This window comes from Zingiber officinale, chromosome 6A, assembly GCF_018446385.1.
Source record: "Zingiber officinale cultivar Zhangliang chromosome 6A, Zo_v1.1, whole genome shotgun sequence".
NCBI lineage: Eukaryota > Viridiplantae > Streptophyta > Magnoliopsida > Zingiberales > Zingiberaceae > Zingiber > Zingiber officinale.
In genome coordinates, this window is record NC_055997.1 from 106,691,599 (window position 1) to 106,712,440 (window position 20,842).

At 35.0% G+C, this 20,842-nt stretch overlaps 1 protein-coding gene across 1 annotated transcript in view; it reads right to left on the reverse strand.

Annotated features, from left to right (window-relative positions):
• LOC121997286 (centromere/kinetochore protein zw10 homolog) overlaps positions 1 to 20,842 on the reverse strand; it is a 30,430-nt gene that overhangs the window by 7,840 nt on the left and 1,748 nt on the right. The window contains exons 4-8 of the mRNA XM_042551631.1: positions 20,302 to 20,460; positions 17,667 to 17,900; positions 17,448 to 17,567; positions 1,330 to 1,422; positions 878 to 973 (exon numbers count right to left, since the gene is read on the reverse strand). Of these exons, the coding sequence (XP_042407565.1) occupies positions 878 to 973; positions 1,330 to 1,422; positions 17,448 to 17,567; positions 17,667 to 17,900; positions 20,302 to 20,460 (702 nt within the window). The remainder of the gene's footprint in view (positions 1 to 877; positions 974 to 1,329; positions 1,423 to 17,447; positions 17,568 to 17,666; positions 17,901 to 20,301; positions 20,461 to 20,842) is intronic.

Here is a 20,842-nt window from a genome sequence, read left to right on the forward strand (position 1 = left end):
AATCAAGTTTTGGCACCAGAAAGTCAGAAACAACCAAAACTGCCAGTTCAACCAAGTGTCTAGTGGACAGACCATGTTCGTACTTCCAGAATTGGGAGCGTGACACAATGTCACCAAATACCACCTTATATATTAATGAAGCACCTGAAACAGGACCCTACAAAGTGAATGTGCAGTGATGACATTTGAGCTGGTTTCGAAAATTTGCAACTCTTTTTCTCCTATCTAAATATCTGTACCCTTATCTTCCATACACATACAATCTCAAGTCTTGATAACCCCAAGCATAATACAACTTGCCTAAGGTTTCATGCATCTCAAACAAGAATTGGATTTTGAATACTAATAATATGTTTCTGTTAATAAAAAAACTCAACTGTGAATTATTTTCGATGATGGACAAGACCACATCTAGCCAATGCAAAAGAATACAATGATGTAGTGATTATTTCCAAAGAAAATCCAGTAGAGACAAGTGAAAATTGTTTGTTCAGTGAATCAGCAATGTGATTTGACCACTCAGAAGCAAATTAATATGCCCGTCTCACTTATTTCTATAAATATGACTAGATCAGATCATTCTAAATTTTCAAACTTCTTTAGCAATCAAGTTTTTTTTAATATGCCCTTTCACTTTTTTGTGTAAAAGAGTAGCTTCGATCAGTCTGAAATCTGAAACTCAAACTTCTTTAATAATCCAGTGTTTGTTCTCAGGTCCTTGAAACTCATTCAGATTAAGCTTCAAATTAATAGTCTTTCTTCAGCTGTGATCAATTTAACATTCTAGGTCCAGTATAAATGGCATTGGAAGAGAATTCTGAACCTTGCATCTTAACATTACAGATGAAAAAATATTGGAGAATGTAACTTTACAAACCTCATAAGCAAGCCCAAGAACCTCTTCGGACAAATACTGGCACTCATTGTAGATAACAATAGCCACTTGACTTATACTGTCCAATTGCTTCCCTAGCTTCACAGACAGAGAATTGGCATTGTAGAATTAGAAATGCATATTTAATACCAAAAAAATAAAAGCTGCAGAATAGGTGTAATCTATTAGTGTTTGAACTAACATTTTGATACTGCTGAACTGAAGTGGTACGGATATAGTATTCTCATTTTAGGAGAAAAATCATTAGTATAAATTCATGCATGTGAAGTTCATAGTTATAGAACAAGTATGATATTGATGCTATTAAGCCAGAAAATTACTTTGTATCATATTTGTTAATCAAAAACAAAGTGTTGTTTACATAAGACATAGAAACTTCTGATAAGTCAAGGGTTTCATCTTCAAACTTGTGCAATAAATGAAGATCCGCATACCTTAATAGGTATAACAGCTTTGTATAAAAGTAAAGCATCCCTTGCAGCATGATAAAACTCCTTTGCCACTCTTGCAGGAGATAAACAAGCATCCTGAATATGAAGTTAACCAGAATCAAATTATTGATTCTTTAGTCAAGTATAATGAACCAGAGTAATATAGAGAAAACAACAAGAAATAAATGAAGGAGCTTTCTAACACATGAGATAACTACTAATGATTTTTCACCTCCCTACATGGGGCAGCATCTTGTTGTCAACTACATGAAGGTTTAAAACTTGGCTATAAAAAGCATTGCATAATTTAGATGCCTCAGTCATTCAACAAAGTTTTGAGAATTAAAATGTCAAAGGGGTTGAGGGATGAAGGGAAAAATTCTAGTATAAATGGACAAGAATACAGATGACATATATTGTTTATAAATGGATTAAGTAAATGAGTACTACCATCATAATTTTCATATGAGTTACCATGTGATGAAACAAAAAAAATTCAAAAATAACATTGGTTTTATGCCTGGACAATAATAGATGCAAGTCATTTAAAAAGAAATTAATGGATAAATATATAGAAAAGAAGCATTTGCATATGATTTTTATCAACTTACAGAAAAGGTTATGATAGAGTTCCTACAAAAAATTGTGGTGAGTTTTTAAAAAAGATACATCTAATAAAATTTTAATATGATAAAGAACATGTATGTATGATAAGGTAGAGTTACTTGGGGTATTAACAAACATCTCTCTATTCATATTAGTACTAGATGGACATTTATACACTCAAGACAAACATTATTGCTGTATTTTATTTGTATATCATATTGTGTTGATGGATGAAAATGAAAATAAATTAAACTTGAAGCTTGACTCATGGAGAAAATTTAGAAACACAAAGATTTCTAGTTAAGTAGAATTAAAATTGGATATATGATAATATAATATCGAAAATAAGAAATGTGAGGAAATGATTAAGATTAGATGAGCATTTTATTATTCAACAACAAAAAGATATTGGAGAAGTAATCATCAACAATACAAAGAGTGAATGACGGACATGGAGAAAAGCTTCTAGGGTGTGTTTGGTTCAAGGTTATCGTTAATAACCTACCTTGGTTATCTTTCAAAGGTTATCATTGATAACCCTATTTGGTTTAGGTAATGACCAATTCCAAGTAACGAAGGATGCACGCCATATCACTAAAACGTCGGCAAAAGGGGGAATCCGATTACCTTAGAAATGAGTGGCTTTTGACAATTCCAGGGTTAACAAAAACATATTCCCAAAATTATCCTCCACCCACATCTTATTCTCCGATGTTGCAGACGCTATGGCAATCAGGAATGAAGGATGTTTATGACACCGGCGGAGAGCCAACCTCTAGTAGTTGAGATCGAGCGATTATGGCAGACCGCTCGAAGCCACGACTCCATTCTGCTCACACCAACTCACGATCAGCCCACTGACGCAATAATTCGGAGTGAGGCAAAGATGAGAAAGCTGTCGTCGAGTCTTGGAACAAGTACTGTGGTCATCGCCGAACTATTTCTTGATGCACATACGCTCGTACGTCTGCTCGAAAGATATGGTAATAGGGCCATACATGCGCTGTTGACAGATTGGGCACCTCAACTCCTTCGGCAGCACCAGCACATTGCCTAATTCCACTCCACTCTGCTTGAAATTGATCAAACAAAGCTTCGAAGCTCGCTTCTCCAAGCGCCAACCTTTCTCTTGGACGGTGGTGCAGTTGGCGGTGGGGGACGATGTACAGGAACCTGCTGGAAGTCGGCGTCATCCGGCAGCTCGTTCCTGAATGGTTTGGAGTATTTCCGCATGAGATGGAGTAAGTAAGCGACGATGGACTCCCTCTTGTCTGCCTTTGCGTGGGCAGTTTCCAACAACTTCTTCACCGATCTTCTCCTAAAGAGCTGTTTTGTAGGAGGTGATGCCCGACTTCAAGACAGCTTGATGAAATATCTTCAGTTCTTCGTGATCATTGGAAGAAGAGGGCGTACACTTCTTCTTCCTTTTCCTCGGCGGATGCAGTGGTTCAGGTGAAAATCAGAAGAAGAGGAGGAATATTAAATTAGGGTTTTGCATTATCTAAGTTGAACCAAATAACATTAAGTTATATTTTATTTCCCGTAATTTTGATTATGTGATTACCAAGTAATCACTTAATCAAAATTATGTATGATAACTTGAACCAAACACACCCTTAGAGTATTGTGGGATCATCAAGGGCCTCTTAGGAATTAGGATAATAAGACAACAGAAATGTTTGACAAAATTTTGATATGGTCAATCATAAACTACTGCATGGATTTAAATCCCATGTTGTTTCAGTTGATACTATGAAATCCCATTCCACCAATCAATTGTGACCGACACAATATCCGGATAACAAACTCGTAAAAAAAAAAAGCCACTTGTGTAGCTCCAAACCCCAGCCCTCCATCATCTAGTAACAACAAAGACCAAGAGAAGAGCTTTGGTTACGTGGTAGGTGCAGCGACAAGAAGAATTATGAGGTAGTCCTTTATTACTGTTGTCCTACATTGAGAGGTGCAGAAATTCAAGACTTAATGGTAGGGAAAGACATGAGGTTCAAGGAGGAGGGAGAGATCATGAGTGTTAGTGGGGATTAATTGAAGGTTGTCTTTACATTAATTAATTAGATATGATTAAAATAAGTCATAAGGTAACACATTTTTTGTTAATAAGTTATAACTTACAACTAGATCTAAGATTGATAAGGCTACAACTAATAACTTATAGCCTCAATATCAATTCATTTTTATGATTAAGCTAATAATTAAACTTAATATTAACTTTATATAACATAGAAATTTAACATTAATTAACCATAGTATTAACTTTACATTAATTATAAAATTAAAATTAATTGTGGTTTATAAAGTTACAAATTATAAGTAGCAATTAAGTCATATCTATTATTTCTAAGATAATTATTAATTAGGTTAAGTAATATCTAGTTAAATTAAAGTTAGTTAGCCTTGTATATTTCATAATTAGTTAACATATGATTAATTGGCAATAATTAACCAATAAAATCAAATAATATTGGTTAATCGATAATATTACATACTTCCAAGTCAATTATATGTAGTTTTAATAAACTAAAATATAAGTAGATATAAGAGTTTGCCTTATAAGTTAAGATTAAATAGTCATATCCACAGTTAATAATTAAATAAAAAATAAATTATATAGTATATAGTTAATTATAATTATTAAATTAATTAGGTTAATTGATGTAGCATTATAAATTGACTATGAATTGCCTTATTCTTGGAAATAAATAAGCAAAGTTGAAGGGAAATGAAAGAGTTGAGCCAAGTAAAAATCATTTGAACACGTTAAGCAATATCAGCACTACAGTAGTGAATTTTTATCATTCCATCCAAGTACCTAAACTCCAGCACAGTACGGATAATAATGCTCTATAGCTGACAGTTTTGGTGCTTTATGGATGAAAGTCTTGGCCAGCTAGGAAATAATATGTTGAAGAAGTTAATGCAACAAAGATAATAATGCTAAGATGTATGAGGTAACGTTTCAAAATACTATTTGTAGAAAATAATCAAATCTTTCCTTGTGGAAAGTCAATCAAATCATGGGTGAAAAAAGATATAATCAATGAGATTGATTTGATTGAGAATAATTTATTTTTTGGTAGAATAATTTTGAGAATTTTTTCATGGTATCAAAGCATAGTTCAAAGACCGCTACATCTCCATGAGAACTTGGGTGTAGTGTTAAATAGGCAAAAGTTCTCACACCATAGGTTATATAAGAACAAATATAATAGGAAAACTAATAATCTAAGATTTGGAACATGGAATATAGGAACTCTCACTGTTAAATCAATGGAGGTAGTAGATATGATGATTAGGAGAAAAATTAGTATTTTGTGGGTACAAGAGACAAAATGGATAGGTGAGAAGGCAAAAATGATAAAGAACTTGGGTTTTAAGTTATGGTACACTGGAAAGAGTAAAGCAAGAAATGGAGTGGGTATCATTGTAGATAATTTGTTAAAGGATGAAGTTGTAGGAGTAGTTAGAAAAGGGGATAGAATTATAGCCCTTAAGATAATAGTGGCGAAAGAAACTATGAACATAATTAGCGTATATGCACCACAAGTAAGATTAGATGAAGCAACCAAATCAAGGTTTTGGGAGGACTTAGATGAAATATTACAAAATATTCCACTAAATGAAATGATTTTAATAGGAGGTGATCTAAATGGGCATGTCGGAGTGAAAAATGAGGAATATGAGAGAGTACATGAGAGTTATGGGTTTGGAACGAGGAATGAGGAAGGGAAAACTATATTAGATTTTGCGATAACATATGACCTTATATTAGCTAATACGTTTTTTAAGAAAAGAGAAGAACACTTAGTCACATTCAAAAGTGGGAATAATAAATCGCAAATTGACTTTCTTATGGTTTGGAAGAAGGATAGAAAGACTTGTAAAGATTGCAAAGTCATCCTAGGAGAAAGCTTAACTACCCAACATAGGGTAGTAGTGTTGGATGTATGCCTCAAACATAGTATCAATAGAAAGAAAATATATACAATTCCTAGAATTAAGTGGTGGAAGTTAAAGGATGGGAAACAAAATATGTTTAAGGAGAAGGTAGAAGTACAAGCATTAGATGAAATATACGATGACTCTAATACAACATGGGATAAGATGGTATCAAAGTTGAAAATAGTAGCTAAGAGTGTACTCGATGAGTCAAAGGGACATGCACTACTAAGTAAAGAATCTTGGTGGTGGAATGAGAAAGTACAAGAGAAAGTGAAGGAAAAACGAATAGCTTATAAGGAATTATATATTTGTAAGAACGAGGAAAACTTAAAAAAAATATACAATAGCCAAGAAAGAAGCTAAGAAAGTAGTGAGTGAAGCAAAAAATGAAACTTCTGAACGGTTATATCAAAAATTGGATACAAAAGAAGGGGAAAGAGATATTTATAGAATAGCTAAAGTGAGAGAAAGGAAAACAAGAGATCTTAGCCAAATAAAATGTATTAAAGATGAATATAATAGGGTATTAGTAAATGATGGAGAAATAAAAGAGCGGTGGAAGAGGTATTTTCATCAACTTTTTAATGAAGGTTTGGGTAATCAACTTAACTTAGGTAATTTAATTAAGTCAAATGAGCATAGAAATTTTAATTTTTATCGTAGAATTCAAACTTCAGAAGTAAAAAAAACTTTAAATGAGATGCACAATGGAAAAGCCGTTGAAGCAGATGATATTCCGATAGAGGTATGGAAGTGCTTAGGGAAACAAGGTATTGAATGACTTACAAAATTATTTAACATGATATTGAAAACGAACAGAATGCCTGATCAATGGAGGATAAGTACTCTAGTTCCCTTATATAAGAACAAGGGAGACATATAAAATTGTGCAAACTATAGGGGTATTAAACTAATGAGTCATACTATGAAACTTTGGGAAAAAGTAATAGAAAAAAGATTAAGGAAGGAGACCACAGTGACAGAAAATCAATTTGAGTTCATGCTTGGAAGGTCGACAATAGAAGCTATACATCTCCTTAGACAATTAATTGAAAAATATCGGGAGCAAAAACAAGATATACACATGGTATTCATTGACTTAGAAAAAACTTATAATAGAGTCCGAAGAGAAATTATATGGAGAATTTTAGAAAAGAGAGGCGCTAGCGTAACATATATTGAACTAATTAAGGATATGTATGAGGATGTAACGACCAGAGTAAAGACTTTAAGCGGAGGAACTGAAGCATTTCCAATAAAGATAGGGTTACATCAGGGATCAACCCTAAGTCCCTATCTTTTTACACTAATTATGGACGAACTCACTATGTACATTCAAGACACAGTACCGTGGTGCATGTTGTTTGCAGTGTTGGTTGCTACTCGGAAAGCCTAGAGGTTCCACTGTACAAAAATTTTGTACAAAGGTCTGAACCTTTTCCTAGCTACCATGTGTTCTTTTAAATTAAATTTTGGATCGCCTGCGGAACTTAACACGTTTGATCCAAAACTTAATCTATTTGTTCTTTTAGGTTTTGAATTGGATCTCCTGCGGAACTTAACACGTTCGACCCAAATCACCTTAAGTTATTAATTCCATTAAATATTAATTTCCATAATTGGTTCCCAGTACTGACGTGGCGAGGCACATGACCTTCTTGGTTATGGGAGCAACCACCACCGACTAGACAAAACCTTTTATAGAAATCTAATATTTAATTTCCTAAAATAACTTTAGGTTAACCGAAAAGAACAATCAAATCACAAGGAAAAATAAAACAAAAGAATACAACTTCGAAAAACATATTCGAAATACTAGAACGTAAGCCTCTTGTATTGGTATTATTTCCATAAATAACTAGTATGATGCGGAAAAGGAAAAACTACTAGTTATACCTTCTAGAAAGACCTCTTGATCTTCTACCGTATTCCTCTTCTAACCTCGGACGTTGTGTGGGCAACGATCTTCCGAGATGAGAAACCACCAAGCACCTTCTTCTTCCTTGCAAATTTCGGCCATCAAAACTTCTAGGATGAAGAGGTTCGACCACCACCACCATGCTCCAAGGGATACTAGAAACGAGGCTTGCTTTCTCTCCTTCTTCTCCTTCCTTGATCCGGCCACAAACAAAAGCTTCACCAAGAGATAAGTTTCGGCCAACAAGAGGAGAGGAGAGAAATAGGGCCGGCCACCAAAACCAAAGAGGAGAGGAAGGAAAAGAATAGAGATCATCAATCATGAAGCCTTCTCTATCCCCTCTTTTATAATCCTTGGTCTTGGCAAATAAGGAAAATTTAATAAAAATTTTCTTAATTCTTTTTCCATTGAAAAGGAAAAATTATTTAATTGAAAATATTTTTCTTTTTCAAATACAATGGCCGGCCACCTCAAGCCCCAAATCAAGGAAAGTTTTAATTAAAACAAGAATTAAAACTTCCTAATTTGTTTCCGGAAATTTATAAAATTTCTCCAATAATTTAATCCCTTCATGATTGGTTTATAAAAAGGAAATTTAATAAATTAAAATCTTTCTTTTAAACACGTGGATAAAAAGAAAGTTATCTCTAAAAATTAAAATCTCTTTTAATCTACAAATAAGGAAAGATATCAAATCTTTTCTTAATCTCTTGTAGAAACTTATAAAAGAGAATATTTAATTTTTAAATTTTCTTTTAAATCATGAACATGATTAAAAAGGAAAGTTTTCTTAAAATTTAAAATCCACCTTGTAATCAACAAATAAGGAAAGATTTCAAATTTTAAACTCTCTTTTAAACATGTAGATGATTTACAAATAAGAAAAGTTTTAACCAAAAATTAAAACCATCCTTTTAATCTACAAATAAGGAAAGAGATTAATCTCTTCTCTTAATCTTTTGTAGAAAGCTATAAAAGGAAATTTTTAATTTTTTAAACCATGATATCCACATAAGAAATAATTTTAATAAAAATCCTTTTTAATATTCTAGTGGTTGGCCACCTAAGCTTGGGACCCAAGCTTTGGCCTACCACTACATAACTCATCCATTGGTCTGGCCTACTTGGGTTCCAAGCTGGCTTGACCCCGTTGGATGGGTAAGAAGGTGGGTATCGGTGGGTATAAATCTATATACTAGAGGCTACGATAGGGACCGAGAGGAGGAATTGATTTTGGTCTCCGATAAAATTAAGCATCCCGTGCCTTAAACACACAACTTAATTTTATCAATAATTCATTCCACTGAGAACTATTATTGAACTACGCACCAATCCCAAATTACATTTTGGGCTCCTTTTTATTATGAGTGTGTTAGTCTCCTGTGTTTAGATAACAATGTCCACTAATTAAGTAAGTTCCGACAACTCACTTAATTAATATCTAGCTCAAGAGTAGTACCACTCAACTTTATCGTCATCTGACTAAGTCCACTGCAGGGTTTAACATGACAATCCTTATGAGCTCCTCTTAGGGACATTCTCAACCTAGATCACTAGGACACAGTTTCCTTCTATAATCAACAACACACACTATAAGTGATATCATTTCCCAACTTATCGGGCTTATTGATTTATCGAACTAAATCTCACCCATTAACAAATTAAAAAAATAAATATCAAATATATGTGCTTGTTATTATATTAGGATTAAGAGCACACACTTCCATAATAACTGAGGTCTTTGTTCCTTTATAAAGTCAGTATAAAAGGAACGACCTCAAATGGTCTTACTCAATACACTCTAAGTGTACTAGTGTAATTATATAGTTAAGATAAACTAATACCTAATTACACTACAACTTTCCAATGATTTGTTCCTTTCCATCTTGGTCGTGAGCTACTGTTTATAATTTATAAGGAACTGATAACATGATCTTCTGTGTGTGACACCACACACCATGTTATCTACAATATAAATTAATTGAGCAACTACATTTATCATAAATGTAGACATTTGACCAATGTGATTCTTATTTCTATATAAATGTTTATACCAAAAGCTAGGCTTTTAGTATACACTCTAACATGCAGATGATATTATTTTGGTAGATGAGACATGTGAAGGAGTAAATACTAAGCTAGAATCTTGGAGGGAAACACTAGAAGGGAAAGGTTTTAAGCTTAGTAGATTAAAGACAGAATATATAGAATTTAAATTTAGCAATATTAGAAGTAATGAAACAATTGTTAAGATAGGAGAGGACGAGTTGCCCGAAACCGAGAGATTTAAATATTTAGGATCACTTTTACAAAATAATGGAGGGATTGAGAGAGATGTCTTACATAGAATACAAGCAGGATGGATGAAATGGAGGGGAGCGTCGGGTGTTTTATGTGACCGTAAAGTACCTCTTAAACTTAAAGGTAAGTTCTATAAAACCGCTGTTAGACCTGCTATGTTATATGGAGCTGAATGTTAGATGAGTAGAAGATGAGAGTTGCAGAGATGAGGATGTTAAGGTGGATGTGTGGACATACGAAGATGGACAAAATAAGGAATGAGAGCATTAGAGAGAAAGTCGAAGTTGCATCTATTGAGGACAAACTTCGAGAGACACGTTTAAGATGGTACGGACATGTACTTAGACGACCAATAAATGCTCCAGTTAGGCGATGTAAAACTATGATAAACATGCATATCAAACGAGGAAGAGGAAGACCAAAAAAAGACTTGGTTAGAAACAATAAAACAAGATAAAATTTATTTAAATATAGATGATGATATAATAGGAGATAGAGCTCAATGGCGTAAAAGGATTCATACAGCCGACCCCACCTAGTGGGAAAAGGCTTGGTTGTTGTTGTTGTTTGTTCTTGTATCAAAGCATTTCTTCTCTATAAACAAACACGTGTGATTCTTCTCCTCCAAAGACAACCACGATGCCCACTGATTCTTCCACTCAGACTACGGTTGAAAAAACCTTTGTCACCGTCTCTTCTTTTTCCGGAAGTGACGCTTCATCCTTGCAAATTACTGCCCATAAGTTGAACGAGCATAATTATCTGCAATGGGTTCAGTCACTAAAGATAGTTATCTACGCCAGAGAGAAGTTAAGTTATCTCATGGGCAACTCTTCTCATCCCACATCAAGTGATGCATCATACCAGATCTGGCTGGCCGAGAATTCAATCATGCTTACCTGGCTAATTAATTCCATGGAACCCAACATTAGTCGTCATTATCTCTAATCAAGACGACCAAGGAGGTGTGGGATGCAGTTCAGAAGATGTATTCCGATATGGGCAATACTTCTCAGATTTTTGAGCTACAATCAAAGCTGAAAGAATTGAAATAAGGTTCAAATTCTATGACACAATACTTCTCTAATCTTCAAGATCTTTGGCAGGAACTTGATCTATTATTTGAAGAAGATTCAATGTGCGCTAGTATCAAAATTCACAACAATATTGAAAAGGAGAATGTGTTTGATTTTTTGGCTCGCAATTTGGATGAGATACGTGGTTGTATTATTGCACGTGGCCCATTCCCATCTCCTAAAGAAGACTTCATGGAAGTCCGATGGGAAGAAGCTTGTCGTAAGGTCATGCTTACTGATGAGATTATTGCTCAACAATCCATTAGGGTGTATAGTTCAACTTTGGTTCCACAAAAAACTCCGCACTAAATCAGCGTCAAAACAAACATCTTTGGTGTGAACACTGCAACCGCTAGGCCACACCAAGGATAAATGTTGGGAAATATATGGAAACTAGCAAATTGGCAACCTCGGAAAAAGAATGAAGGTCGTGGTTTTCATACTCAATCAAGCCAAGAAAAGTCTGTTGTCTCGAGTGTTCCTACCCCTTCACCGGAGAGCAAATTCAACAATATTGCAAATTCTTCAATCAAATGGCCCACAATGTGTCTTCAATCTCTAATATTGGTTCGTGCTCCATGACTCAATATGGTAAACTCAATTCATTCTTTCTTAACCATTCAATGACCCATTGGATCATTGATTCTAGGGCTTCTAACCATATAACAGGTGACTCAAGTCTTTTTTCTTCCTATCATTCTTGTTCTCACTAAATTACTATTAGGATTGTTGATGGTTCATTAACTATAGTTGTTAGCATAGACGATATTCAATTATCTCAGCACATCATTTTGAAATATGTTTTTCATGTACATGCTCTAAAATGCAATTTGATTCCTGTTAGCAAAATCACCCTTGATAAACAGTGTTTTGCTAAATTCTTACTTTTGTCATGTCATTTTCAAGACCTACTATCGAGGAAGACGATTGCAGTGCTAGAATTCATGAAGTTCTTTACTACTTCAAGGATAAAAATAGTCAATCTTTGGTCATGTTGCTTTTTTTGGTTCTAATGATTGGGAAATAAATTGTTTGCTAATAAAGATCCTTTGTCTTTAAATTGTGAAGTGTGTCAACTAGCCGAGCATACTCGTATCTATTTCTCTCCCAAACAATATAAACCATCTACTCCTTTTTCATTAATTCATAGTGATATTTGGGATCCCTCACAAATTCACACCTCTAGTGGAAAAAGATGGTTTATCTCATTTGTTGATGATTATAAATGGGTTACATGGGTTTACCTTCTTAAGGATAAATCTGAAACCAGCAACATCTTCAAAACCTTGCACAAAATGATCTAGACACACTTCCAAACAAATATCCAAATTCTTAGAACCGACAATGGTAAAAAATATTTCAATGGCATTTTAGGTGACTATTTAGTGGAAAATGAAATTGTTCATCAAAGCTCGTGTGTCGATGCTCCATAATAAAATGGAGTTTTTGAATGTAAAATAAAAATGGAGTTTTTGAAAGTAAAACCGTCATCTGTTGGAGGTTGTCAGTGCCCTCATGTTCACCATGCATGTTCCAAAATATTTATGGGGCGATGCAATCCTCACAGCTATGTATCTTATCAATCGTCTCCCTAGTTGGTCCATCAACTTTGCCACACCTTTGTCTCCAAACATATCCACAAATTCTCTCAGTTCAATAATTTACCTTTAAAGACATTTGGATGTATGACCTTTGTGCATATCCATGCCCATAAGCGTAACAAACTTGACCCTTTAGCCCTTAAAACTATCTTTGTCGGGTATTCTCCTACTCAAAAAAGTTATCGGTGTTATTGTCCATACACAAAGAAGACATGTTACTTGTGATGTCACCTTTTATTGAAGGTACCCCATATTTCTCTCACACTTCCATTCAAGAAGGGAAGGATGATGAAGTTTTAGAGTTGGTGGAAGAGAACTAGAGTGTGATACGGCTTAGCTGTGTCACACCATACAGTTGTGGTCATAATCTCCAGAGTCTGATACGACTTGGCTGTGTCACCACACAGTTGTGGTAGTCACGATCATGATTCTCAGAGTATAACACGGCCACCATGATCTCCAGAGTGTTACACGGCCTGGCTGTGTCACACCACACAGCTGTGTAGGGACGATCATGATTCTCATAGTGTGACACAACCTAGCCATGGCACACCACACAATCATGGTGGTGATGATGATCATAACCTCCAAAGTTTGACACGGCCTGCCCGTGTTACACCACACAATAGTGATAATGACGATCATAACCTCTAGAGTCCAACAACCTCCCCGTGCTACACTACACGGTCGTGGTGATGGCTATGGCAGTCGTAGAACTCTCTCAAAGGATGATGAAGATACCCTTCCTGTCCTTAGTGTTAATCTAGACACCACACCTCCATCTATGTCTGATCCTATCCAAGTCAGTCCTCAAATTAATGAAATAGGAAGAGTATCGAGTCAAAAATCGGATATCCTGGTTTATTCAAGGAAGAAAAAAAAAAACTTCTCAAACTAATGAAGAAATTGTGAATTCTAGTTACAGCCAAGGTAGAATCCTATAATGAGTCAGGTACATTTCTCGATCTTAATATACCAATTGCATTCAGAAAGGGTGTTCAATCTCGTACCAAATAGTTGTTGGTACCCCAAGGTTGTTTTGATGTGATCAAACAATTTAAGTTAGGTCCTGTTGTGTTTAACCCTGTGTCTAAGTGTGCAGGAACTTAGGAGCACAGGAAGTCGAGCAAAAGACGCAACTAGCAATAAGGACGGCACAGGAGAGAGCCGACGAGCTCGGTGCGTTTGAGGGATGATGTGTTGCGGAAGAGTACACCGACGGACGAGAAGGGAACGTGCGCTATTTCCGAGGGACAAGAAGTTGGAGCAGAAGATTGCTCGGGGAGCAAAAAGCGTAGCTAGTGAGAAGGTCGGCACGAGAGAGAGCCGACGGGCTCAGTGTGTCCGAGGGACGAAGTTGCGAAAGAGTACGCTGGCGGACGAGAAAGAAGCATGCGACGATTCTGAGGTACGAGAAGCCGAAGCGGAAGCTTGCTCGAGGAGAAGGCCGGAAGCTGGGTTCGGGTGAGCCCTATTTCGGATGGCCGAAATCACCCAAGTGAGCGGAGCCAGAGCGGAAGATCCGGACTGAGGCGAGCGGAACCGGAGCAGAGGGCCCGGACCAAAAAACTCAACATGGTTGCTTTAAAGGTCCAAGCGCCCGAAACCCGTATTTTATCCAGTTCGACGTGGATGTTGACCGTTGCGTCGAGGATAGATTTCTATCCCACTCTAGGTGCTTGGAACGGTTCCAGGCACCCCGACCAAGGCTATAAATACAGCCTTGGTCCAAGAAGCTAGGTAGAACAAGCATCTTGAGTAACAATACTTGTACGCTTTCAGTTTTCATTTAACTTCTTCTTTTCTGAGCTTTCACTGTGGTAAAGAGGCTTCTCCGCCTGAAGGAGATATTAGTGTGTTCCACTTCCTTGGATTAACAACCTCCATAGTTGTAACCAAGTAAAACTTCGGTGCCTCTGTCTTTCAGTTCATTTCTTATTTTGTTTATGCAAGTGTTCTTTTAAGTCCGAGAAAGGTTTGTTCTGTTTTTGTGCAGGGGCTATTCAACCCCCCCCCCCCTTTCTAGCCGGCCAACGGTCCTATCAATATACCATTTCGAACATTATCTCCTATTCTAATTTATCCTCCACATTTCACATTTTCTCTTCAAAATTGTCTAGTTAATTGATTTTGTATGTCATGGAGGCAATAGCTATTCCTAAGTGGAAGACTACTATTCTTGAAGAAATGCATGCTCTCAAACAAAATAATACTTGGGATTTGGTGGAGTTACCATAATGAAAACGTGCTATTGATTGCAAATGGGTTTTGACAATTAATTACAAGGCTCATAGTTCAATTGAAAGGCACAAGGCTCGAACACTTTACTCAAACCTATGGGATTGATTACTGAGACACTTGCTAAACTTAATACTCTCAAAATTCTTCTATCGTGCGGCTAATCTAGATTGGCCATTACATCAACTTGATATAAAAAATGGCTTTCTCAATGGAGAGATTAAAAAGGAGGTTTATATGAATCAACCTCCCAAATTTGAAGAAAATTTGGATGGTAAAACTATTTGCAAGCTCAACAAATCTCTCTATGATTTAAAACAGTCACTTAGTGCCTAATTCAATCGATTCTCTAAGGTAATCAAGAACTTTGGATATATTCAAGGACAAGCAAATTATATATTATTTGTGAAACACTCTAATAGAGGTAAGATCATCATTCTTATAGTGTATCCTGATGGGATCATCATCGCGGGAAATGACAATCAAGAATAGGAAGAAATCAAGAAAATGATGGCACAAGAATTTGAAGTCAAAGATTTATGGGGATGGATATTGCTCGAAACAAAAAAAAAAAGGTATTTTAGTCTCTCAAAGAAAATACACTTTAGATTTGTTGAAGGAAACTGGCATATAATGGAATGTAAGCCAAGTAACATGCCAATTGAACTAAGGAATAAGAGAAAAATTAAAGGAAACCAGTTAACAAAGACAGTTAACAACGTCTTAGTGGAAAACTCATCTATCTCTCACATAGACGCCTAAATATTGCTTTTGCAATTAGCCTAGTAAGTCAATATATGCACTCACCATGTCAAGGTAATGCATATACAGAATCTTGAGATATTTAAAACAAACTCTTGGCGGCCTGTTCTTTGTAAAACTGAGGATAGAAGAGTATGTGCATACATGCAAATTGGGCAGGATCAATTGATGATAGAAAGTTAACTTCTATATATTGCACAATAGTACGAAGGAATTTAGTGGCATGGTGTAGCAAAAAAACAATCTATGGTTGCAAGAAGTAGTGTTGCAGCAGAATACAAAGCTATGGCTCATGGAATTTGTAAAGTCATCTAGATCAAAAAAGTGATGAAAGACTTTAAAATTCAGTTTGAAGATACTATATTACTTCATTGTGATAATAAGTCAGCTATCAATATAGTTCACAATCCAGTCCATCACAATCGGACGAAACATGCAGAGGTTGATCATCATTTCATTAGAGGGAAGGTGAATGAAGGCATTATCAGTATTGAATATATTCCTGCATCTCACCAATTAGCTGATCTTTTTACTAAAGGATTATTTGGGCAAGCTCATAAGTTTCTTGAAGGCAAGCTTGGGCTCATCAATATCAACAATCAAGCTTGAGGGGAGTGTAGAAAATAATCAAATCTTTCCTTGTGGAGAGTCAATCAAACCATGGGTGAAAAAGGATATAATCAATGAGATTGATTTGATTGAGAATAATTTATTTTTTAATAGAATAGTTTTTCCTTCCTTTAATTATTCTTTTCTTATTTTATTAATTCTCATTGTATAAAGGTGTGTCTTTTGTTCATGAATAATAATATGGGAGAATTTTTTCGATAATTGTAGCCCCACTAGATAATAAAATAGGAGATTATGTTTAGATGGTACATACACATTGAAGACAAATAATAGATTCTATGACTAGATAAGTTGAATTGAATAGAATTTAAGTATAAACAGTAAAAAGAGACCAGAAAAGTTTCAGCTAACTTGAGAGATTGAAAAATCAATAGTGATAAACCTTCCGTAGATTTAATAGAATGATAAGATCCATGCATTTAGTTCCAAAAAATTGGAATAAACTTGACTGGAATGACATAATGATAATATATTCACAAACATACATTTATGTATATTCCCTTGTAATGGTTGGCCTAAGAGAATACCGTCTAGTGTGGGGAATTCTCACGTTATAGAAAAGTGGATACAACTGAAGAATGGTAATAGGTTGCTGAGGTCTTTGTGCTCAATGAAAATGTAATAGGAATTTCATCAACTGGAAATTAATCAATTTCTTTAAAACTAAACATGCTACTTCATCGTAATAAGTCCAATCTCTAAGGCTGCTCATTTTCATCTGGAGTCATGTGTCATATAGGATATGTCAAATCATTTTAATATACTTTAAATCAAATAACAGTATAAATGAGCATAAATGAATGCGCAATAAAAAATTATGCAATGTTGCAGACAATACTGAATGGCTACTGATGATGTTATAGTCAGCTTCCAAGAATCTAGTCTAAGAAGTTACCAAATAGTGACCATGAAATTGTTTTTTTCAACAAGGAAAATTGTGGAAAATTGTAAATTTTGACAAATTTACTACACAAGGAAAATTGTTTTTTTCCCCACTTACTAATGCTGTAAATTTGCAATGCAGCATACCTTGAGTGCTCCATGCACAAGTTCCATTAAGTCCAAGACTGCTTTAGAAACGATACACTTGTCAGATTGGAAAAGCAAATCAGTGATATACGCAGAAGAATTTGGTCCAACATCAGAAACCTATATGAAAACATTTTAATATATCTTTCCTTAAACATGTAGAACAATTAAGTTGCATTGTGCATATAATCAGGCATCAAAAAATTTTGTTGGACTCACAGCAAGGAGATCATAGTCGAACTGCAGAAGGAGACTTCTAGACCTTGCCAAAATCTCATTCCTCTTCCGAGAAGCAAAATGAACTTCAACATTATGAGCATAATGACTTAACTTTTCTTCATTACTATCAGTTGATTGAATCAATTTCATTTCCTTTAGAAAGGTCTCAAATTCAGCACTGCATTTGACAATGTTTTGGAACCCAATAACCTTTGAAGCAGCATCAGGTACAGCCTATAAAATTGAACTTGTAACACTGAGTATTTGGATTTATGTTGAGATCTGTAAACACTAAATATCAGTCAAGTTTTGCTGAAAAGAAACTTGTTTGTGGTCTCAAATTCCAAGATGAATCATAGGAGGAAAATGAAAGCAAAACGTTATTTGGCTGAAGCAAAATTTGAAATGTTATTATAGAGACTTCAATTACTCCTGCTGTACCAGCATGAAAGCAATTTGAGATAAATCATCCATGAGATAAGAAAATAAAATTTTGTAACTCAATCAACCCAACTGACACCCTTCCTGTGTACTATGGACCCTGATGATCTTCACTTTGTTTGTGTTCACAGTGTACAGTTTGGTCAAAGACTCCTTACTCCATTGACAGATGGGGATCAAACTAGAAGAGTATATTAAATGTCACTTTGCACCTTCTTCATGCAAGGCGCAAAGTGGGTACCATTATGGCCAAATAGACAAGGCTAAACTGTTCGCAAGAAGGTTATTAAAATCTTGGTTCAGCAATGAAACTGATATATAAACTGGTTTGTTGTACTTGTATGTGCCGAATAGACAGTGGGTACCATTATGGTCCCATCACTATGTTATGGGTGTCAAAATTTCTTATCTCTTATTTGCAAAAGGATTAGTCAAAATATCAATGATACGATATACCAATCATCTGGCTTTCTTGCTTCATTAACTTGTATTGACCAATCCAATTAAACTGTTTTGAACATGCCTGCCATTTTGTTTCATCCCTCCAAAACCACTTTGTATCTCAAATGAGCTTGGTTAACTTAGCCAAGTCAATAATCATCCCAAGTAAAAATTCATGACTTTCTACCAAAACCAACATTGAGCTTGCTAAGTCTAATGTCCAACTCCAACACAAAACATGTTTCATTTTTCCTCATTACTAGAGCTATCGGTTAAAGTTCCTGTTTTAAAGGAAACATATCTAGCTCAAATGCCCTAAGCAGGTAAAAGGAGGTATGCACAATGCAAAATCCTAGAAAAAAAAAAGAAACAAAAAAAATACAGATCTTATTTTAAAAAAATGGATTGATTTCGCAGTTGGGAGGGGATGGATTTTAGAAAAGGAACAAGTACAATAAAGAACTAGAAAAAACAGATCATAGATTCATAGTGGCAAACATATCTAGTAAAACAAGAGAAGATATATTTAAAAAAAATAAAAAATTTAAAGGCAAGATTTGAAGCAATAGTATATTTCTCTCATCTTTGCCTCAAGTGTAAGCACCATCCGGTTTCAAACTTCATAAACAATTTTTATTGCATTTGTTTTTTTAATATGAAGGGGAACCTTGCGCAACGGTAAAGTTGTTGCCATGTGACCAAAAGGTCACGGATTCGAATCCTAGAAACAGCCTTTTGCAAAAAGCAGGATAAGGCTGCGTACAATGGAGCCTTCCCAGAGACCCCGCATGGCGGAAGCTTCGTGCACGGGCTGCCCTTTTTTTTGTTTTTTTAATATATTTTATGAATGATTTAAGATGCAATTAATCTTTGTTTGCCTCTTCCAAACATCCCTCTTTTCTTGTAGTTGATATCAGATTATTACTTAGAGGCGTCTTCTCCACCTCCAAAGTTCAAAATAAAAAACACTCACAATCTTCTTGAAGAATATCTCCTCTCACAGAAAAGTGTTGGAACTCTAATCTAACTTGTGTTTGTAATTGCTTTTAAATTCTTCATCAGTTGCAACTTCAAAAGATATTTCAGTCAATCCCTCTTAGAGTATCTGCTTTCTCCTCTCTCAAGTAGATGTCAGAATATTACTAAATTTCCTTTTTGACATCTTCTCTGTGTCTCAAAGATATTGGGCTTTGATCTCTCTCTCTCTCTCTCTCCCTCTCATTCTATTCACTCTATGTTAACTCCTTATCACAAAGTAGATAGTGAAATTCTTATCTATCTCTTTCTCCCTAATACTCTTCACAATTTGTCACTTCATCTATTCAAACTTATTTTATTTGAGGGAAGTTAAGAAGAAGATAATAAGCCTTTTGAAGATTATATCAACTCATATCTTCATCTAGTCAAACTGTCTTCCTTTTCACATTATGACTTGATAATGAGTTGCATCACAAAGGAAATTCTTGCTACCAATTTTCTTATATAGGGAAGAAAGTAGATACTTTGTAAATCATATAACAACTCTTCAATACAGAAAATGATTTGTCATGCATATTAAGCATGAAAGTAAATATAATTGAAGATTAAAGTGGCAATATTTTTACTAAAGAATCAGCATGTGTTAACCATGATATCCCATGTCATAAGCCATAGTTCAATTTATTAACCTGGTGTACAAAATATACATAGTGAGCTACAGGCAATGCTATTGGATGAGAACTACTTCCTGCAAAAAGTAATATCTAATACAAACCTTGGAGAGAAAGTGAATTATAATTAGATCAGACATTCTTGGCCAGGTTAATTTTCCAAAACATTGCATCCAGTCTGCATTCTGAAAGCAGATGAATCTGTATACAAAATTTACAATCTGACGAAGTCTTGAATAAAGGAAGCTGCCATCTTTATCTTCCTATAAAAGACACCATAATAATCTGTTAGAAGAATAGCAATTATTTATAATCGAATAAAGAAACCCCAAGACAGAAAGAGTTATACAGGAGTTATTGACTATCACTAATAAACAGTCATTTACGAGACAACTGAGTTAGGTCCAACTCACATTTACCAAACACATTGTTTCATAAAAACATACACATGTACATAACACATATCATTGAAAACATTTGAATATGAACAATCTTTTTTACAATACTATAGATAACATATTAATGCATAGAAATGCATTCTAGAAATTAAGCTTGTATCACTTCAGGATATCTAACCGGAAATCACTGAACGTATGGTGATTGTAGAAGAGAGGAAAAGAGGTCAGGATAAACTTCAATTCTGAT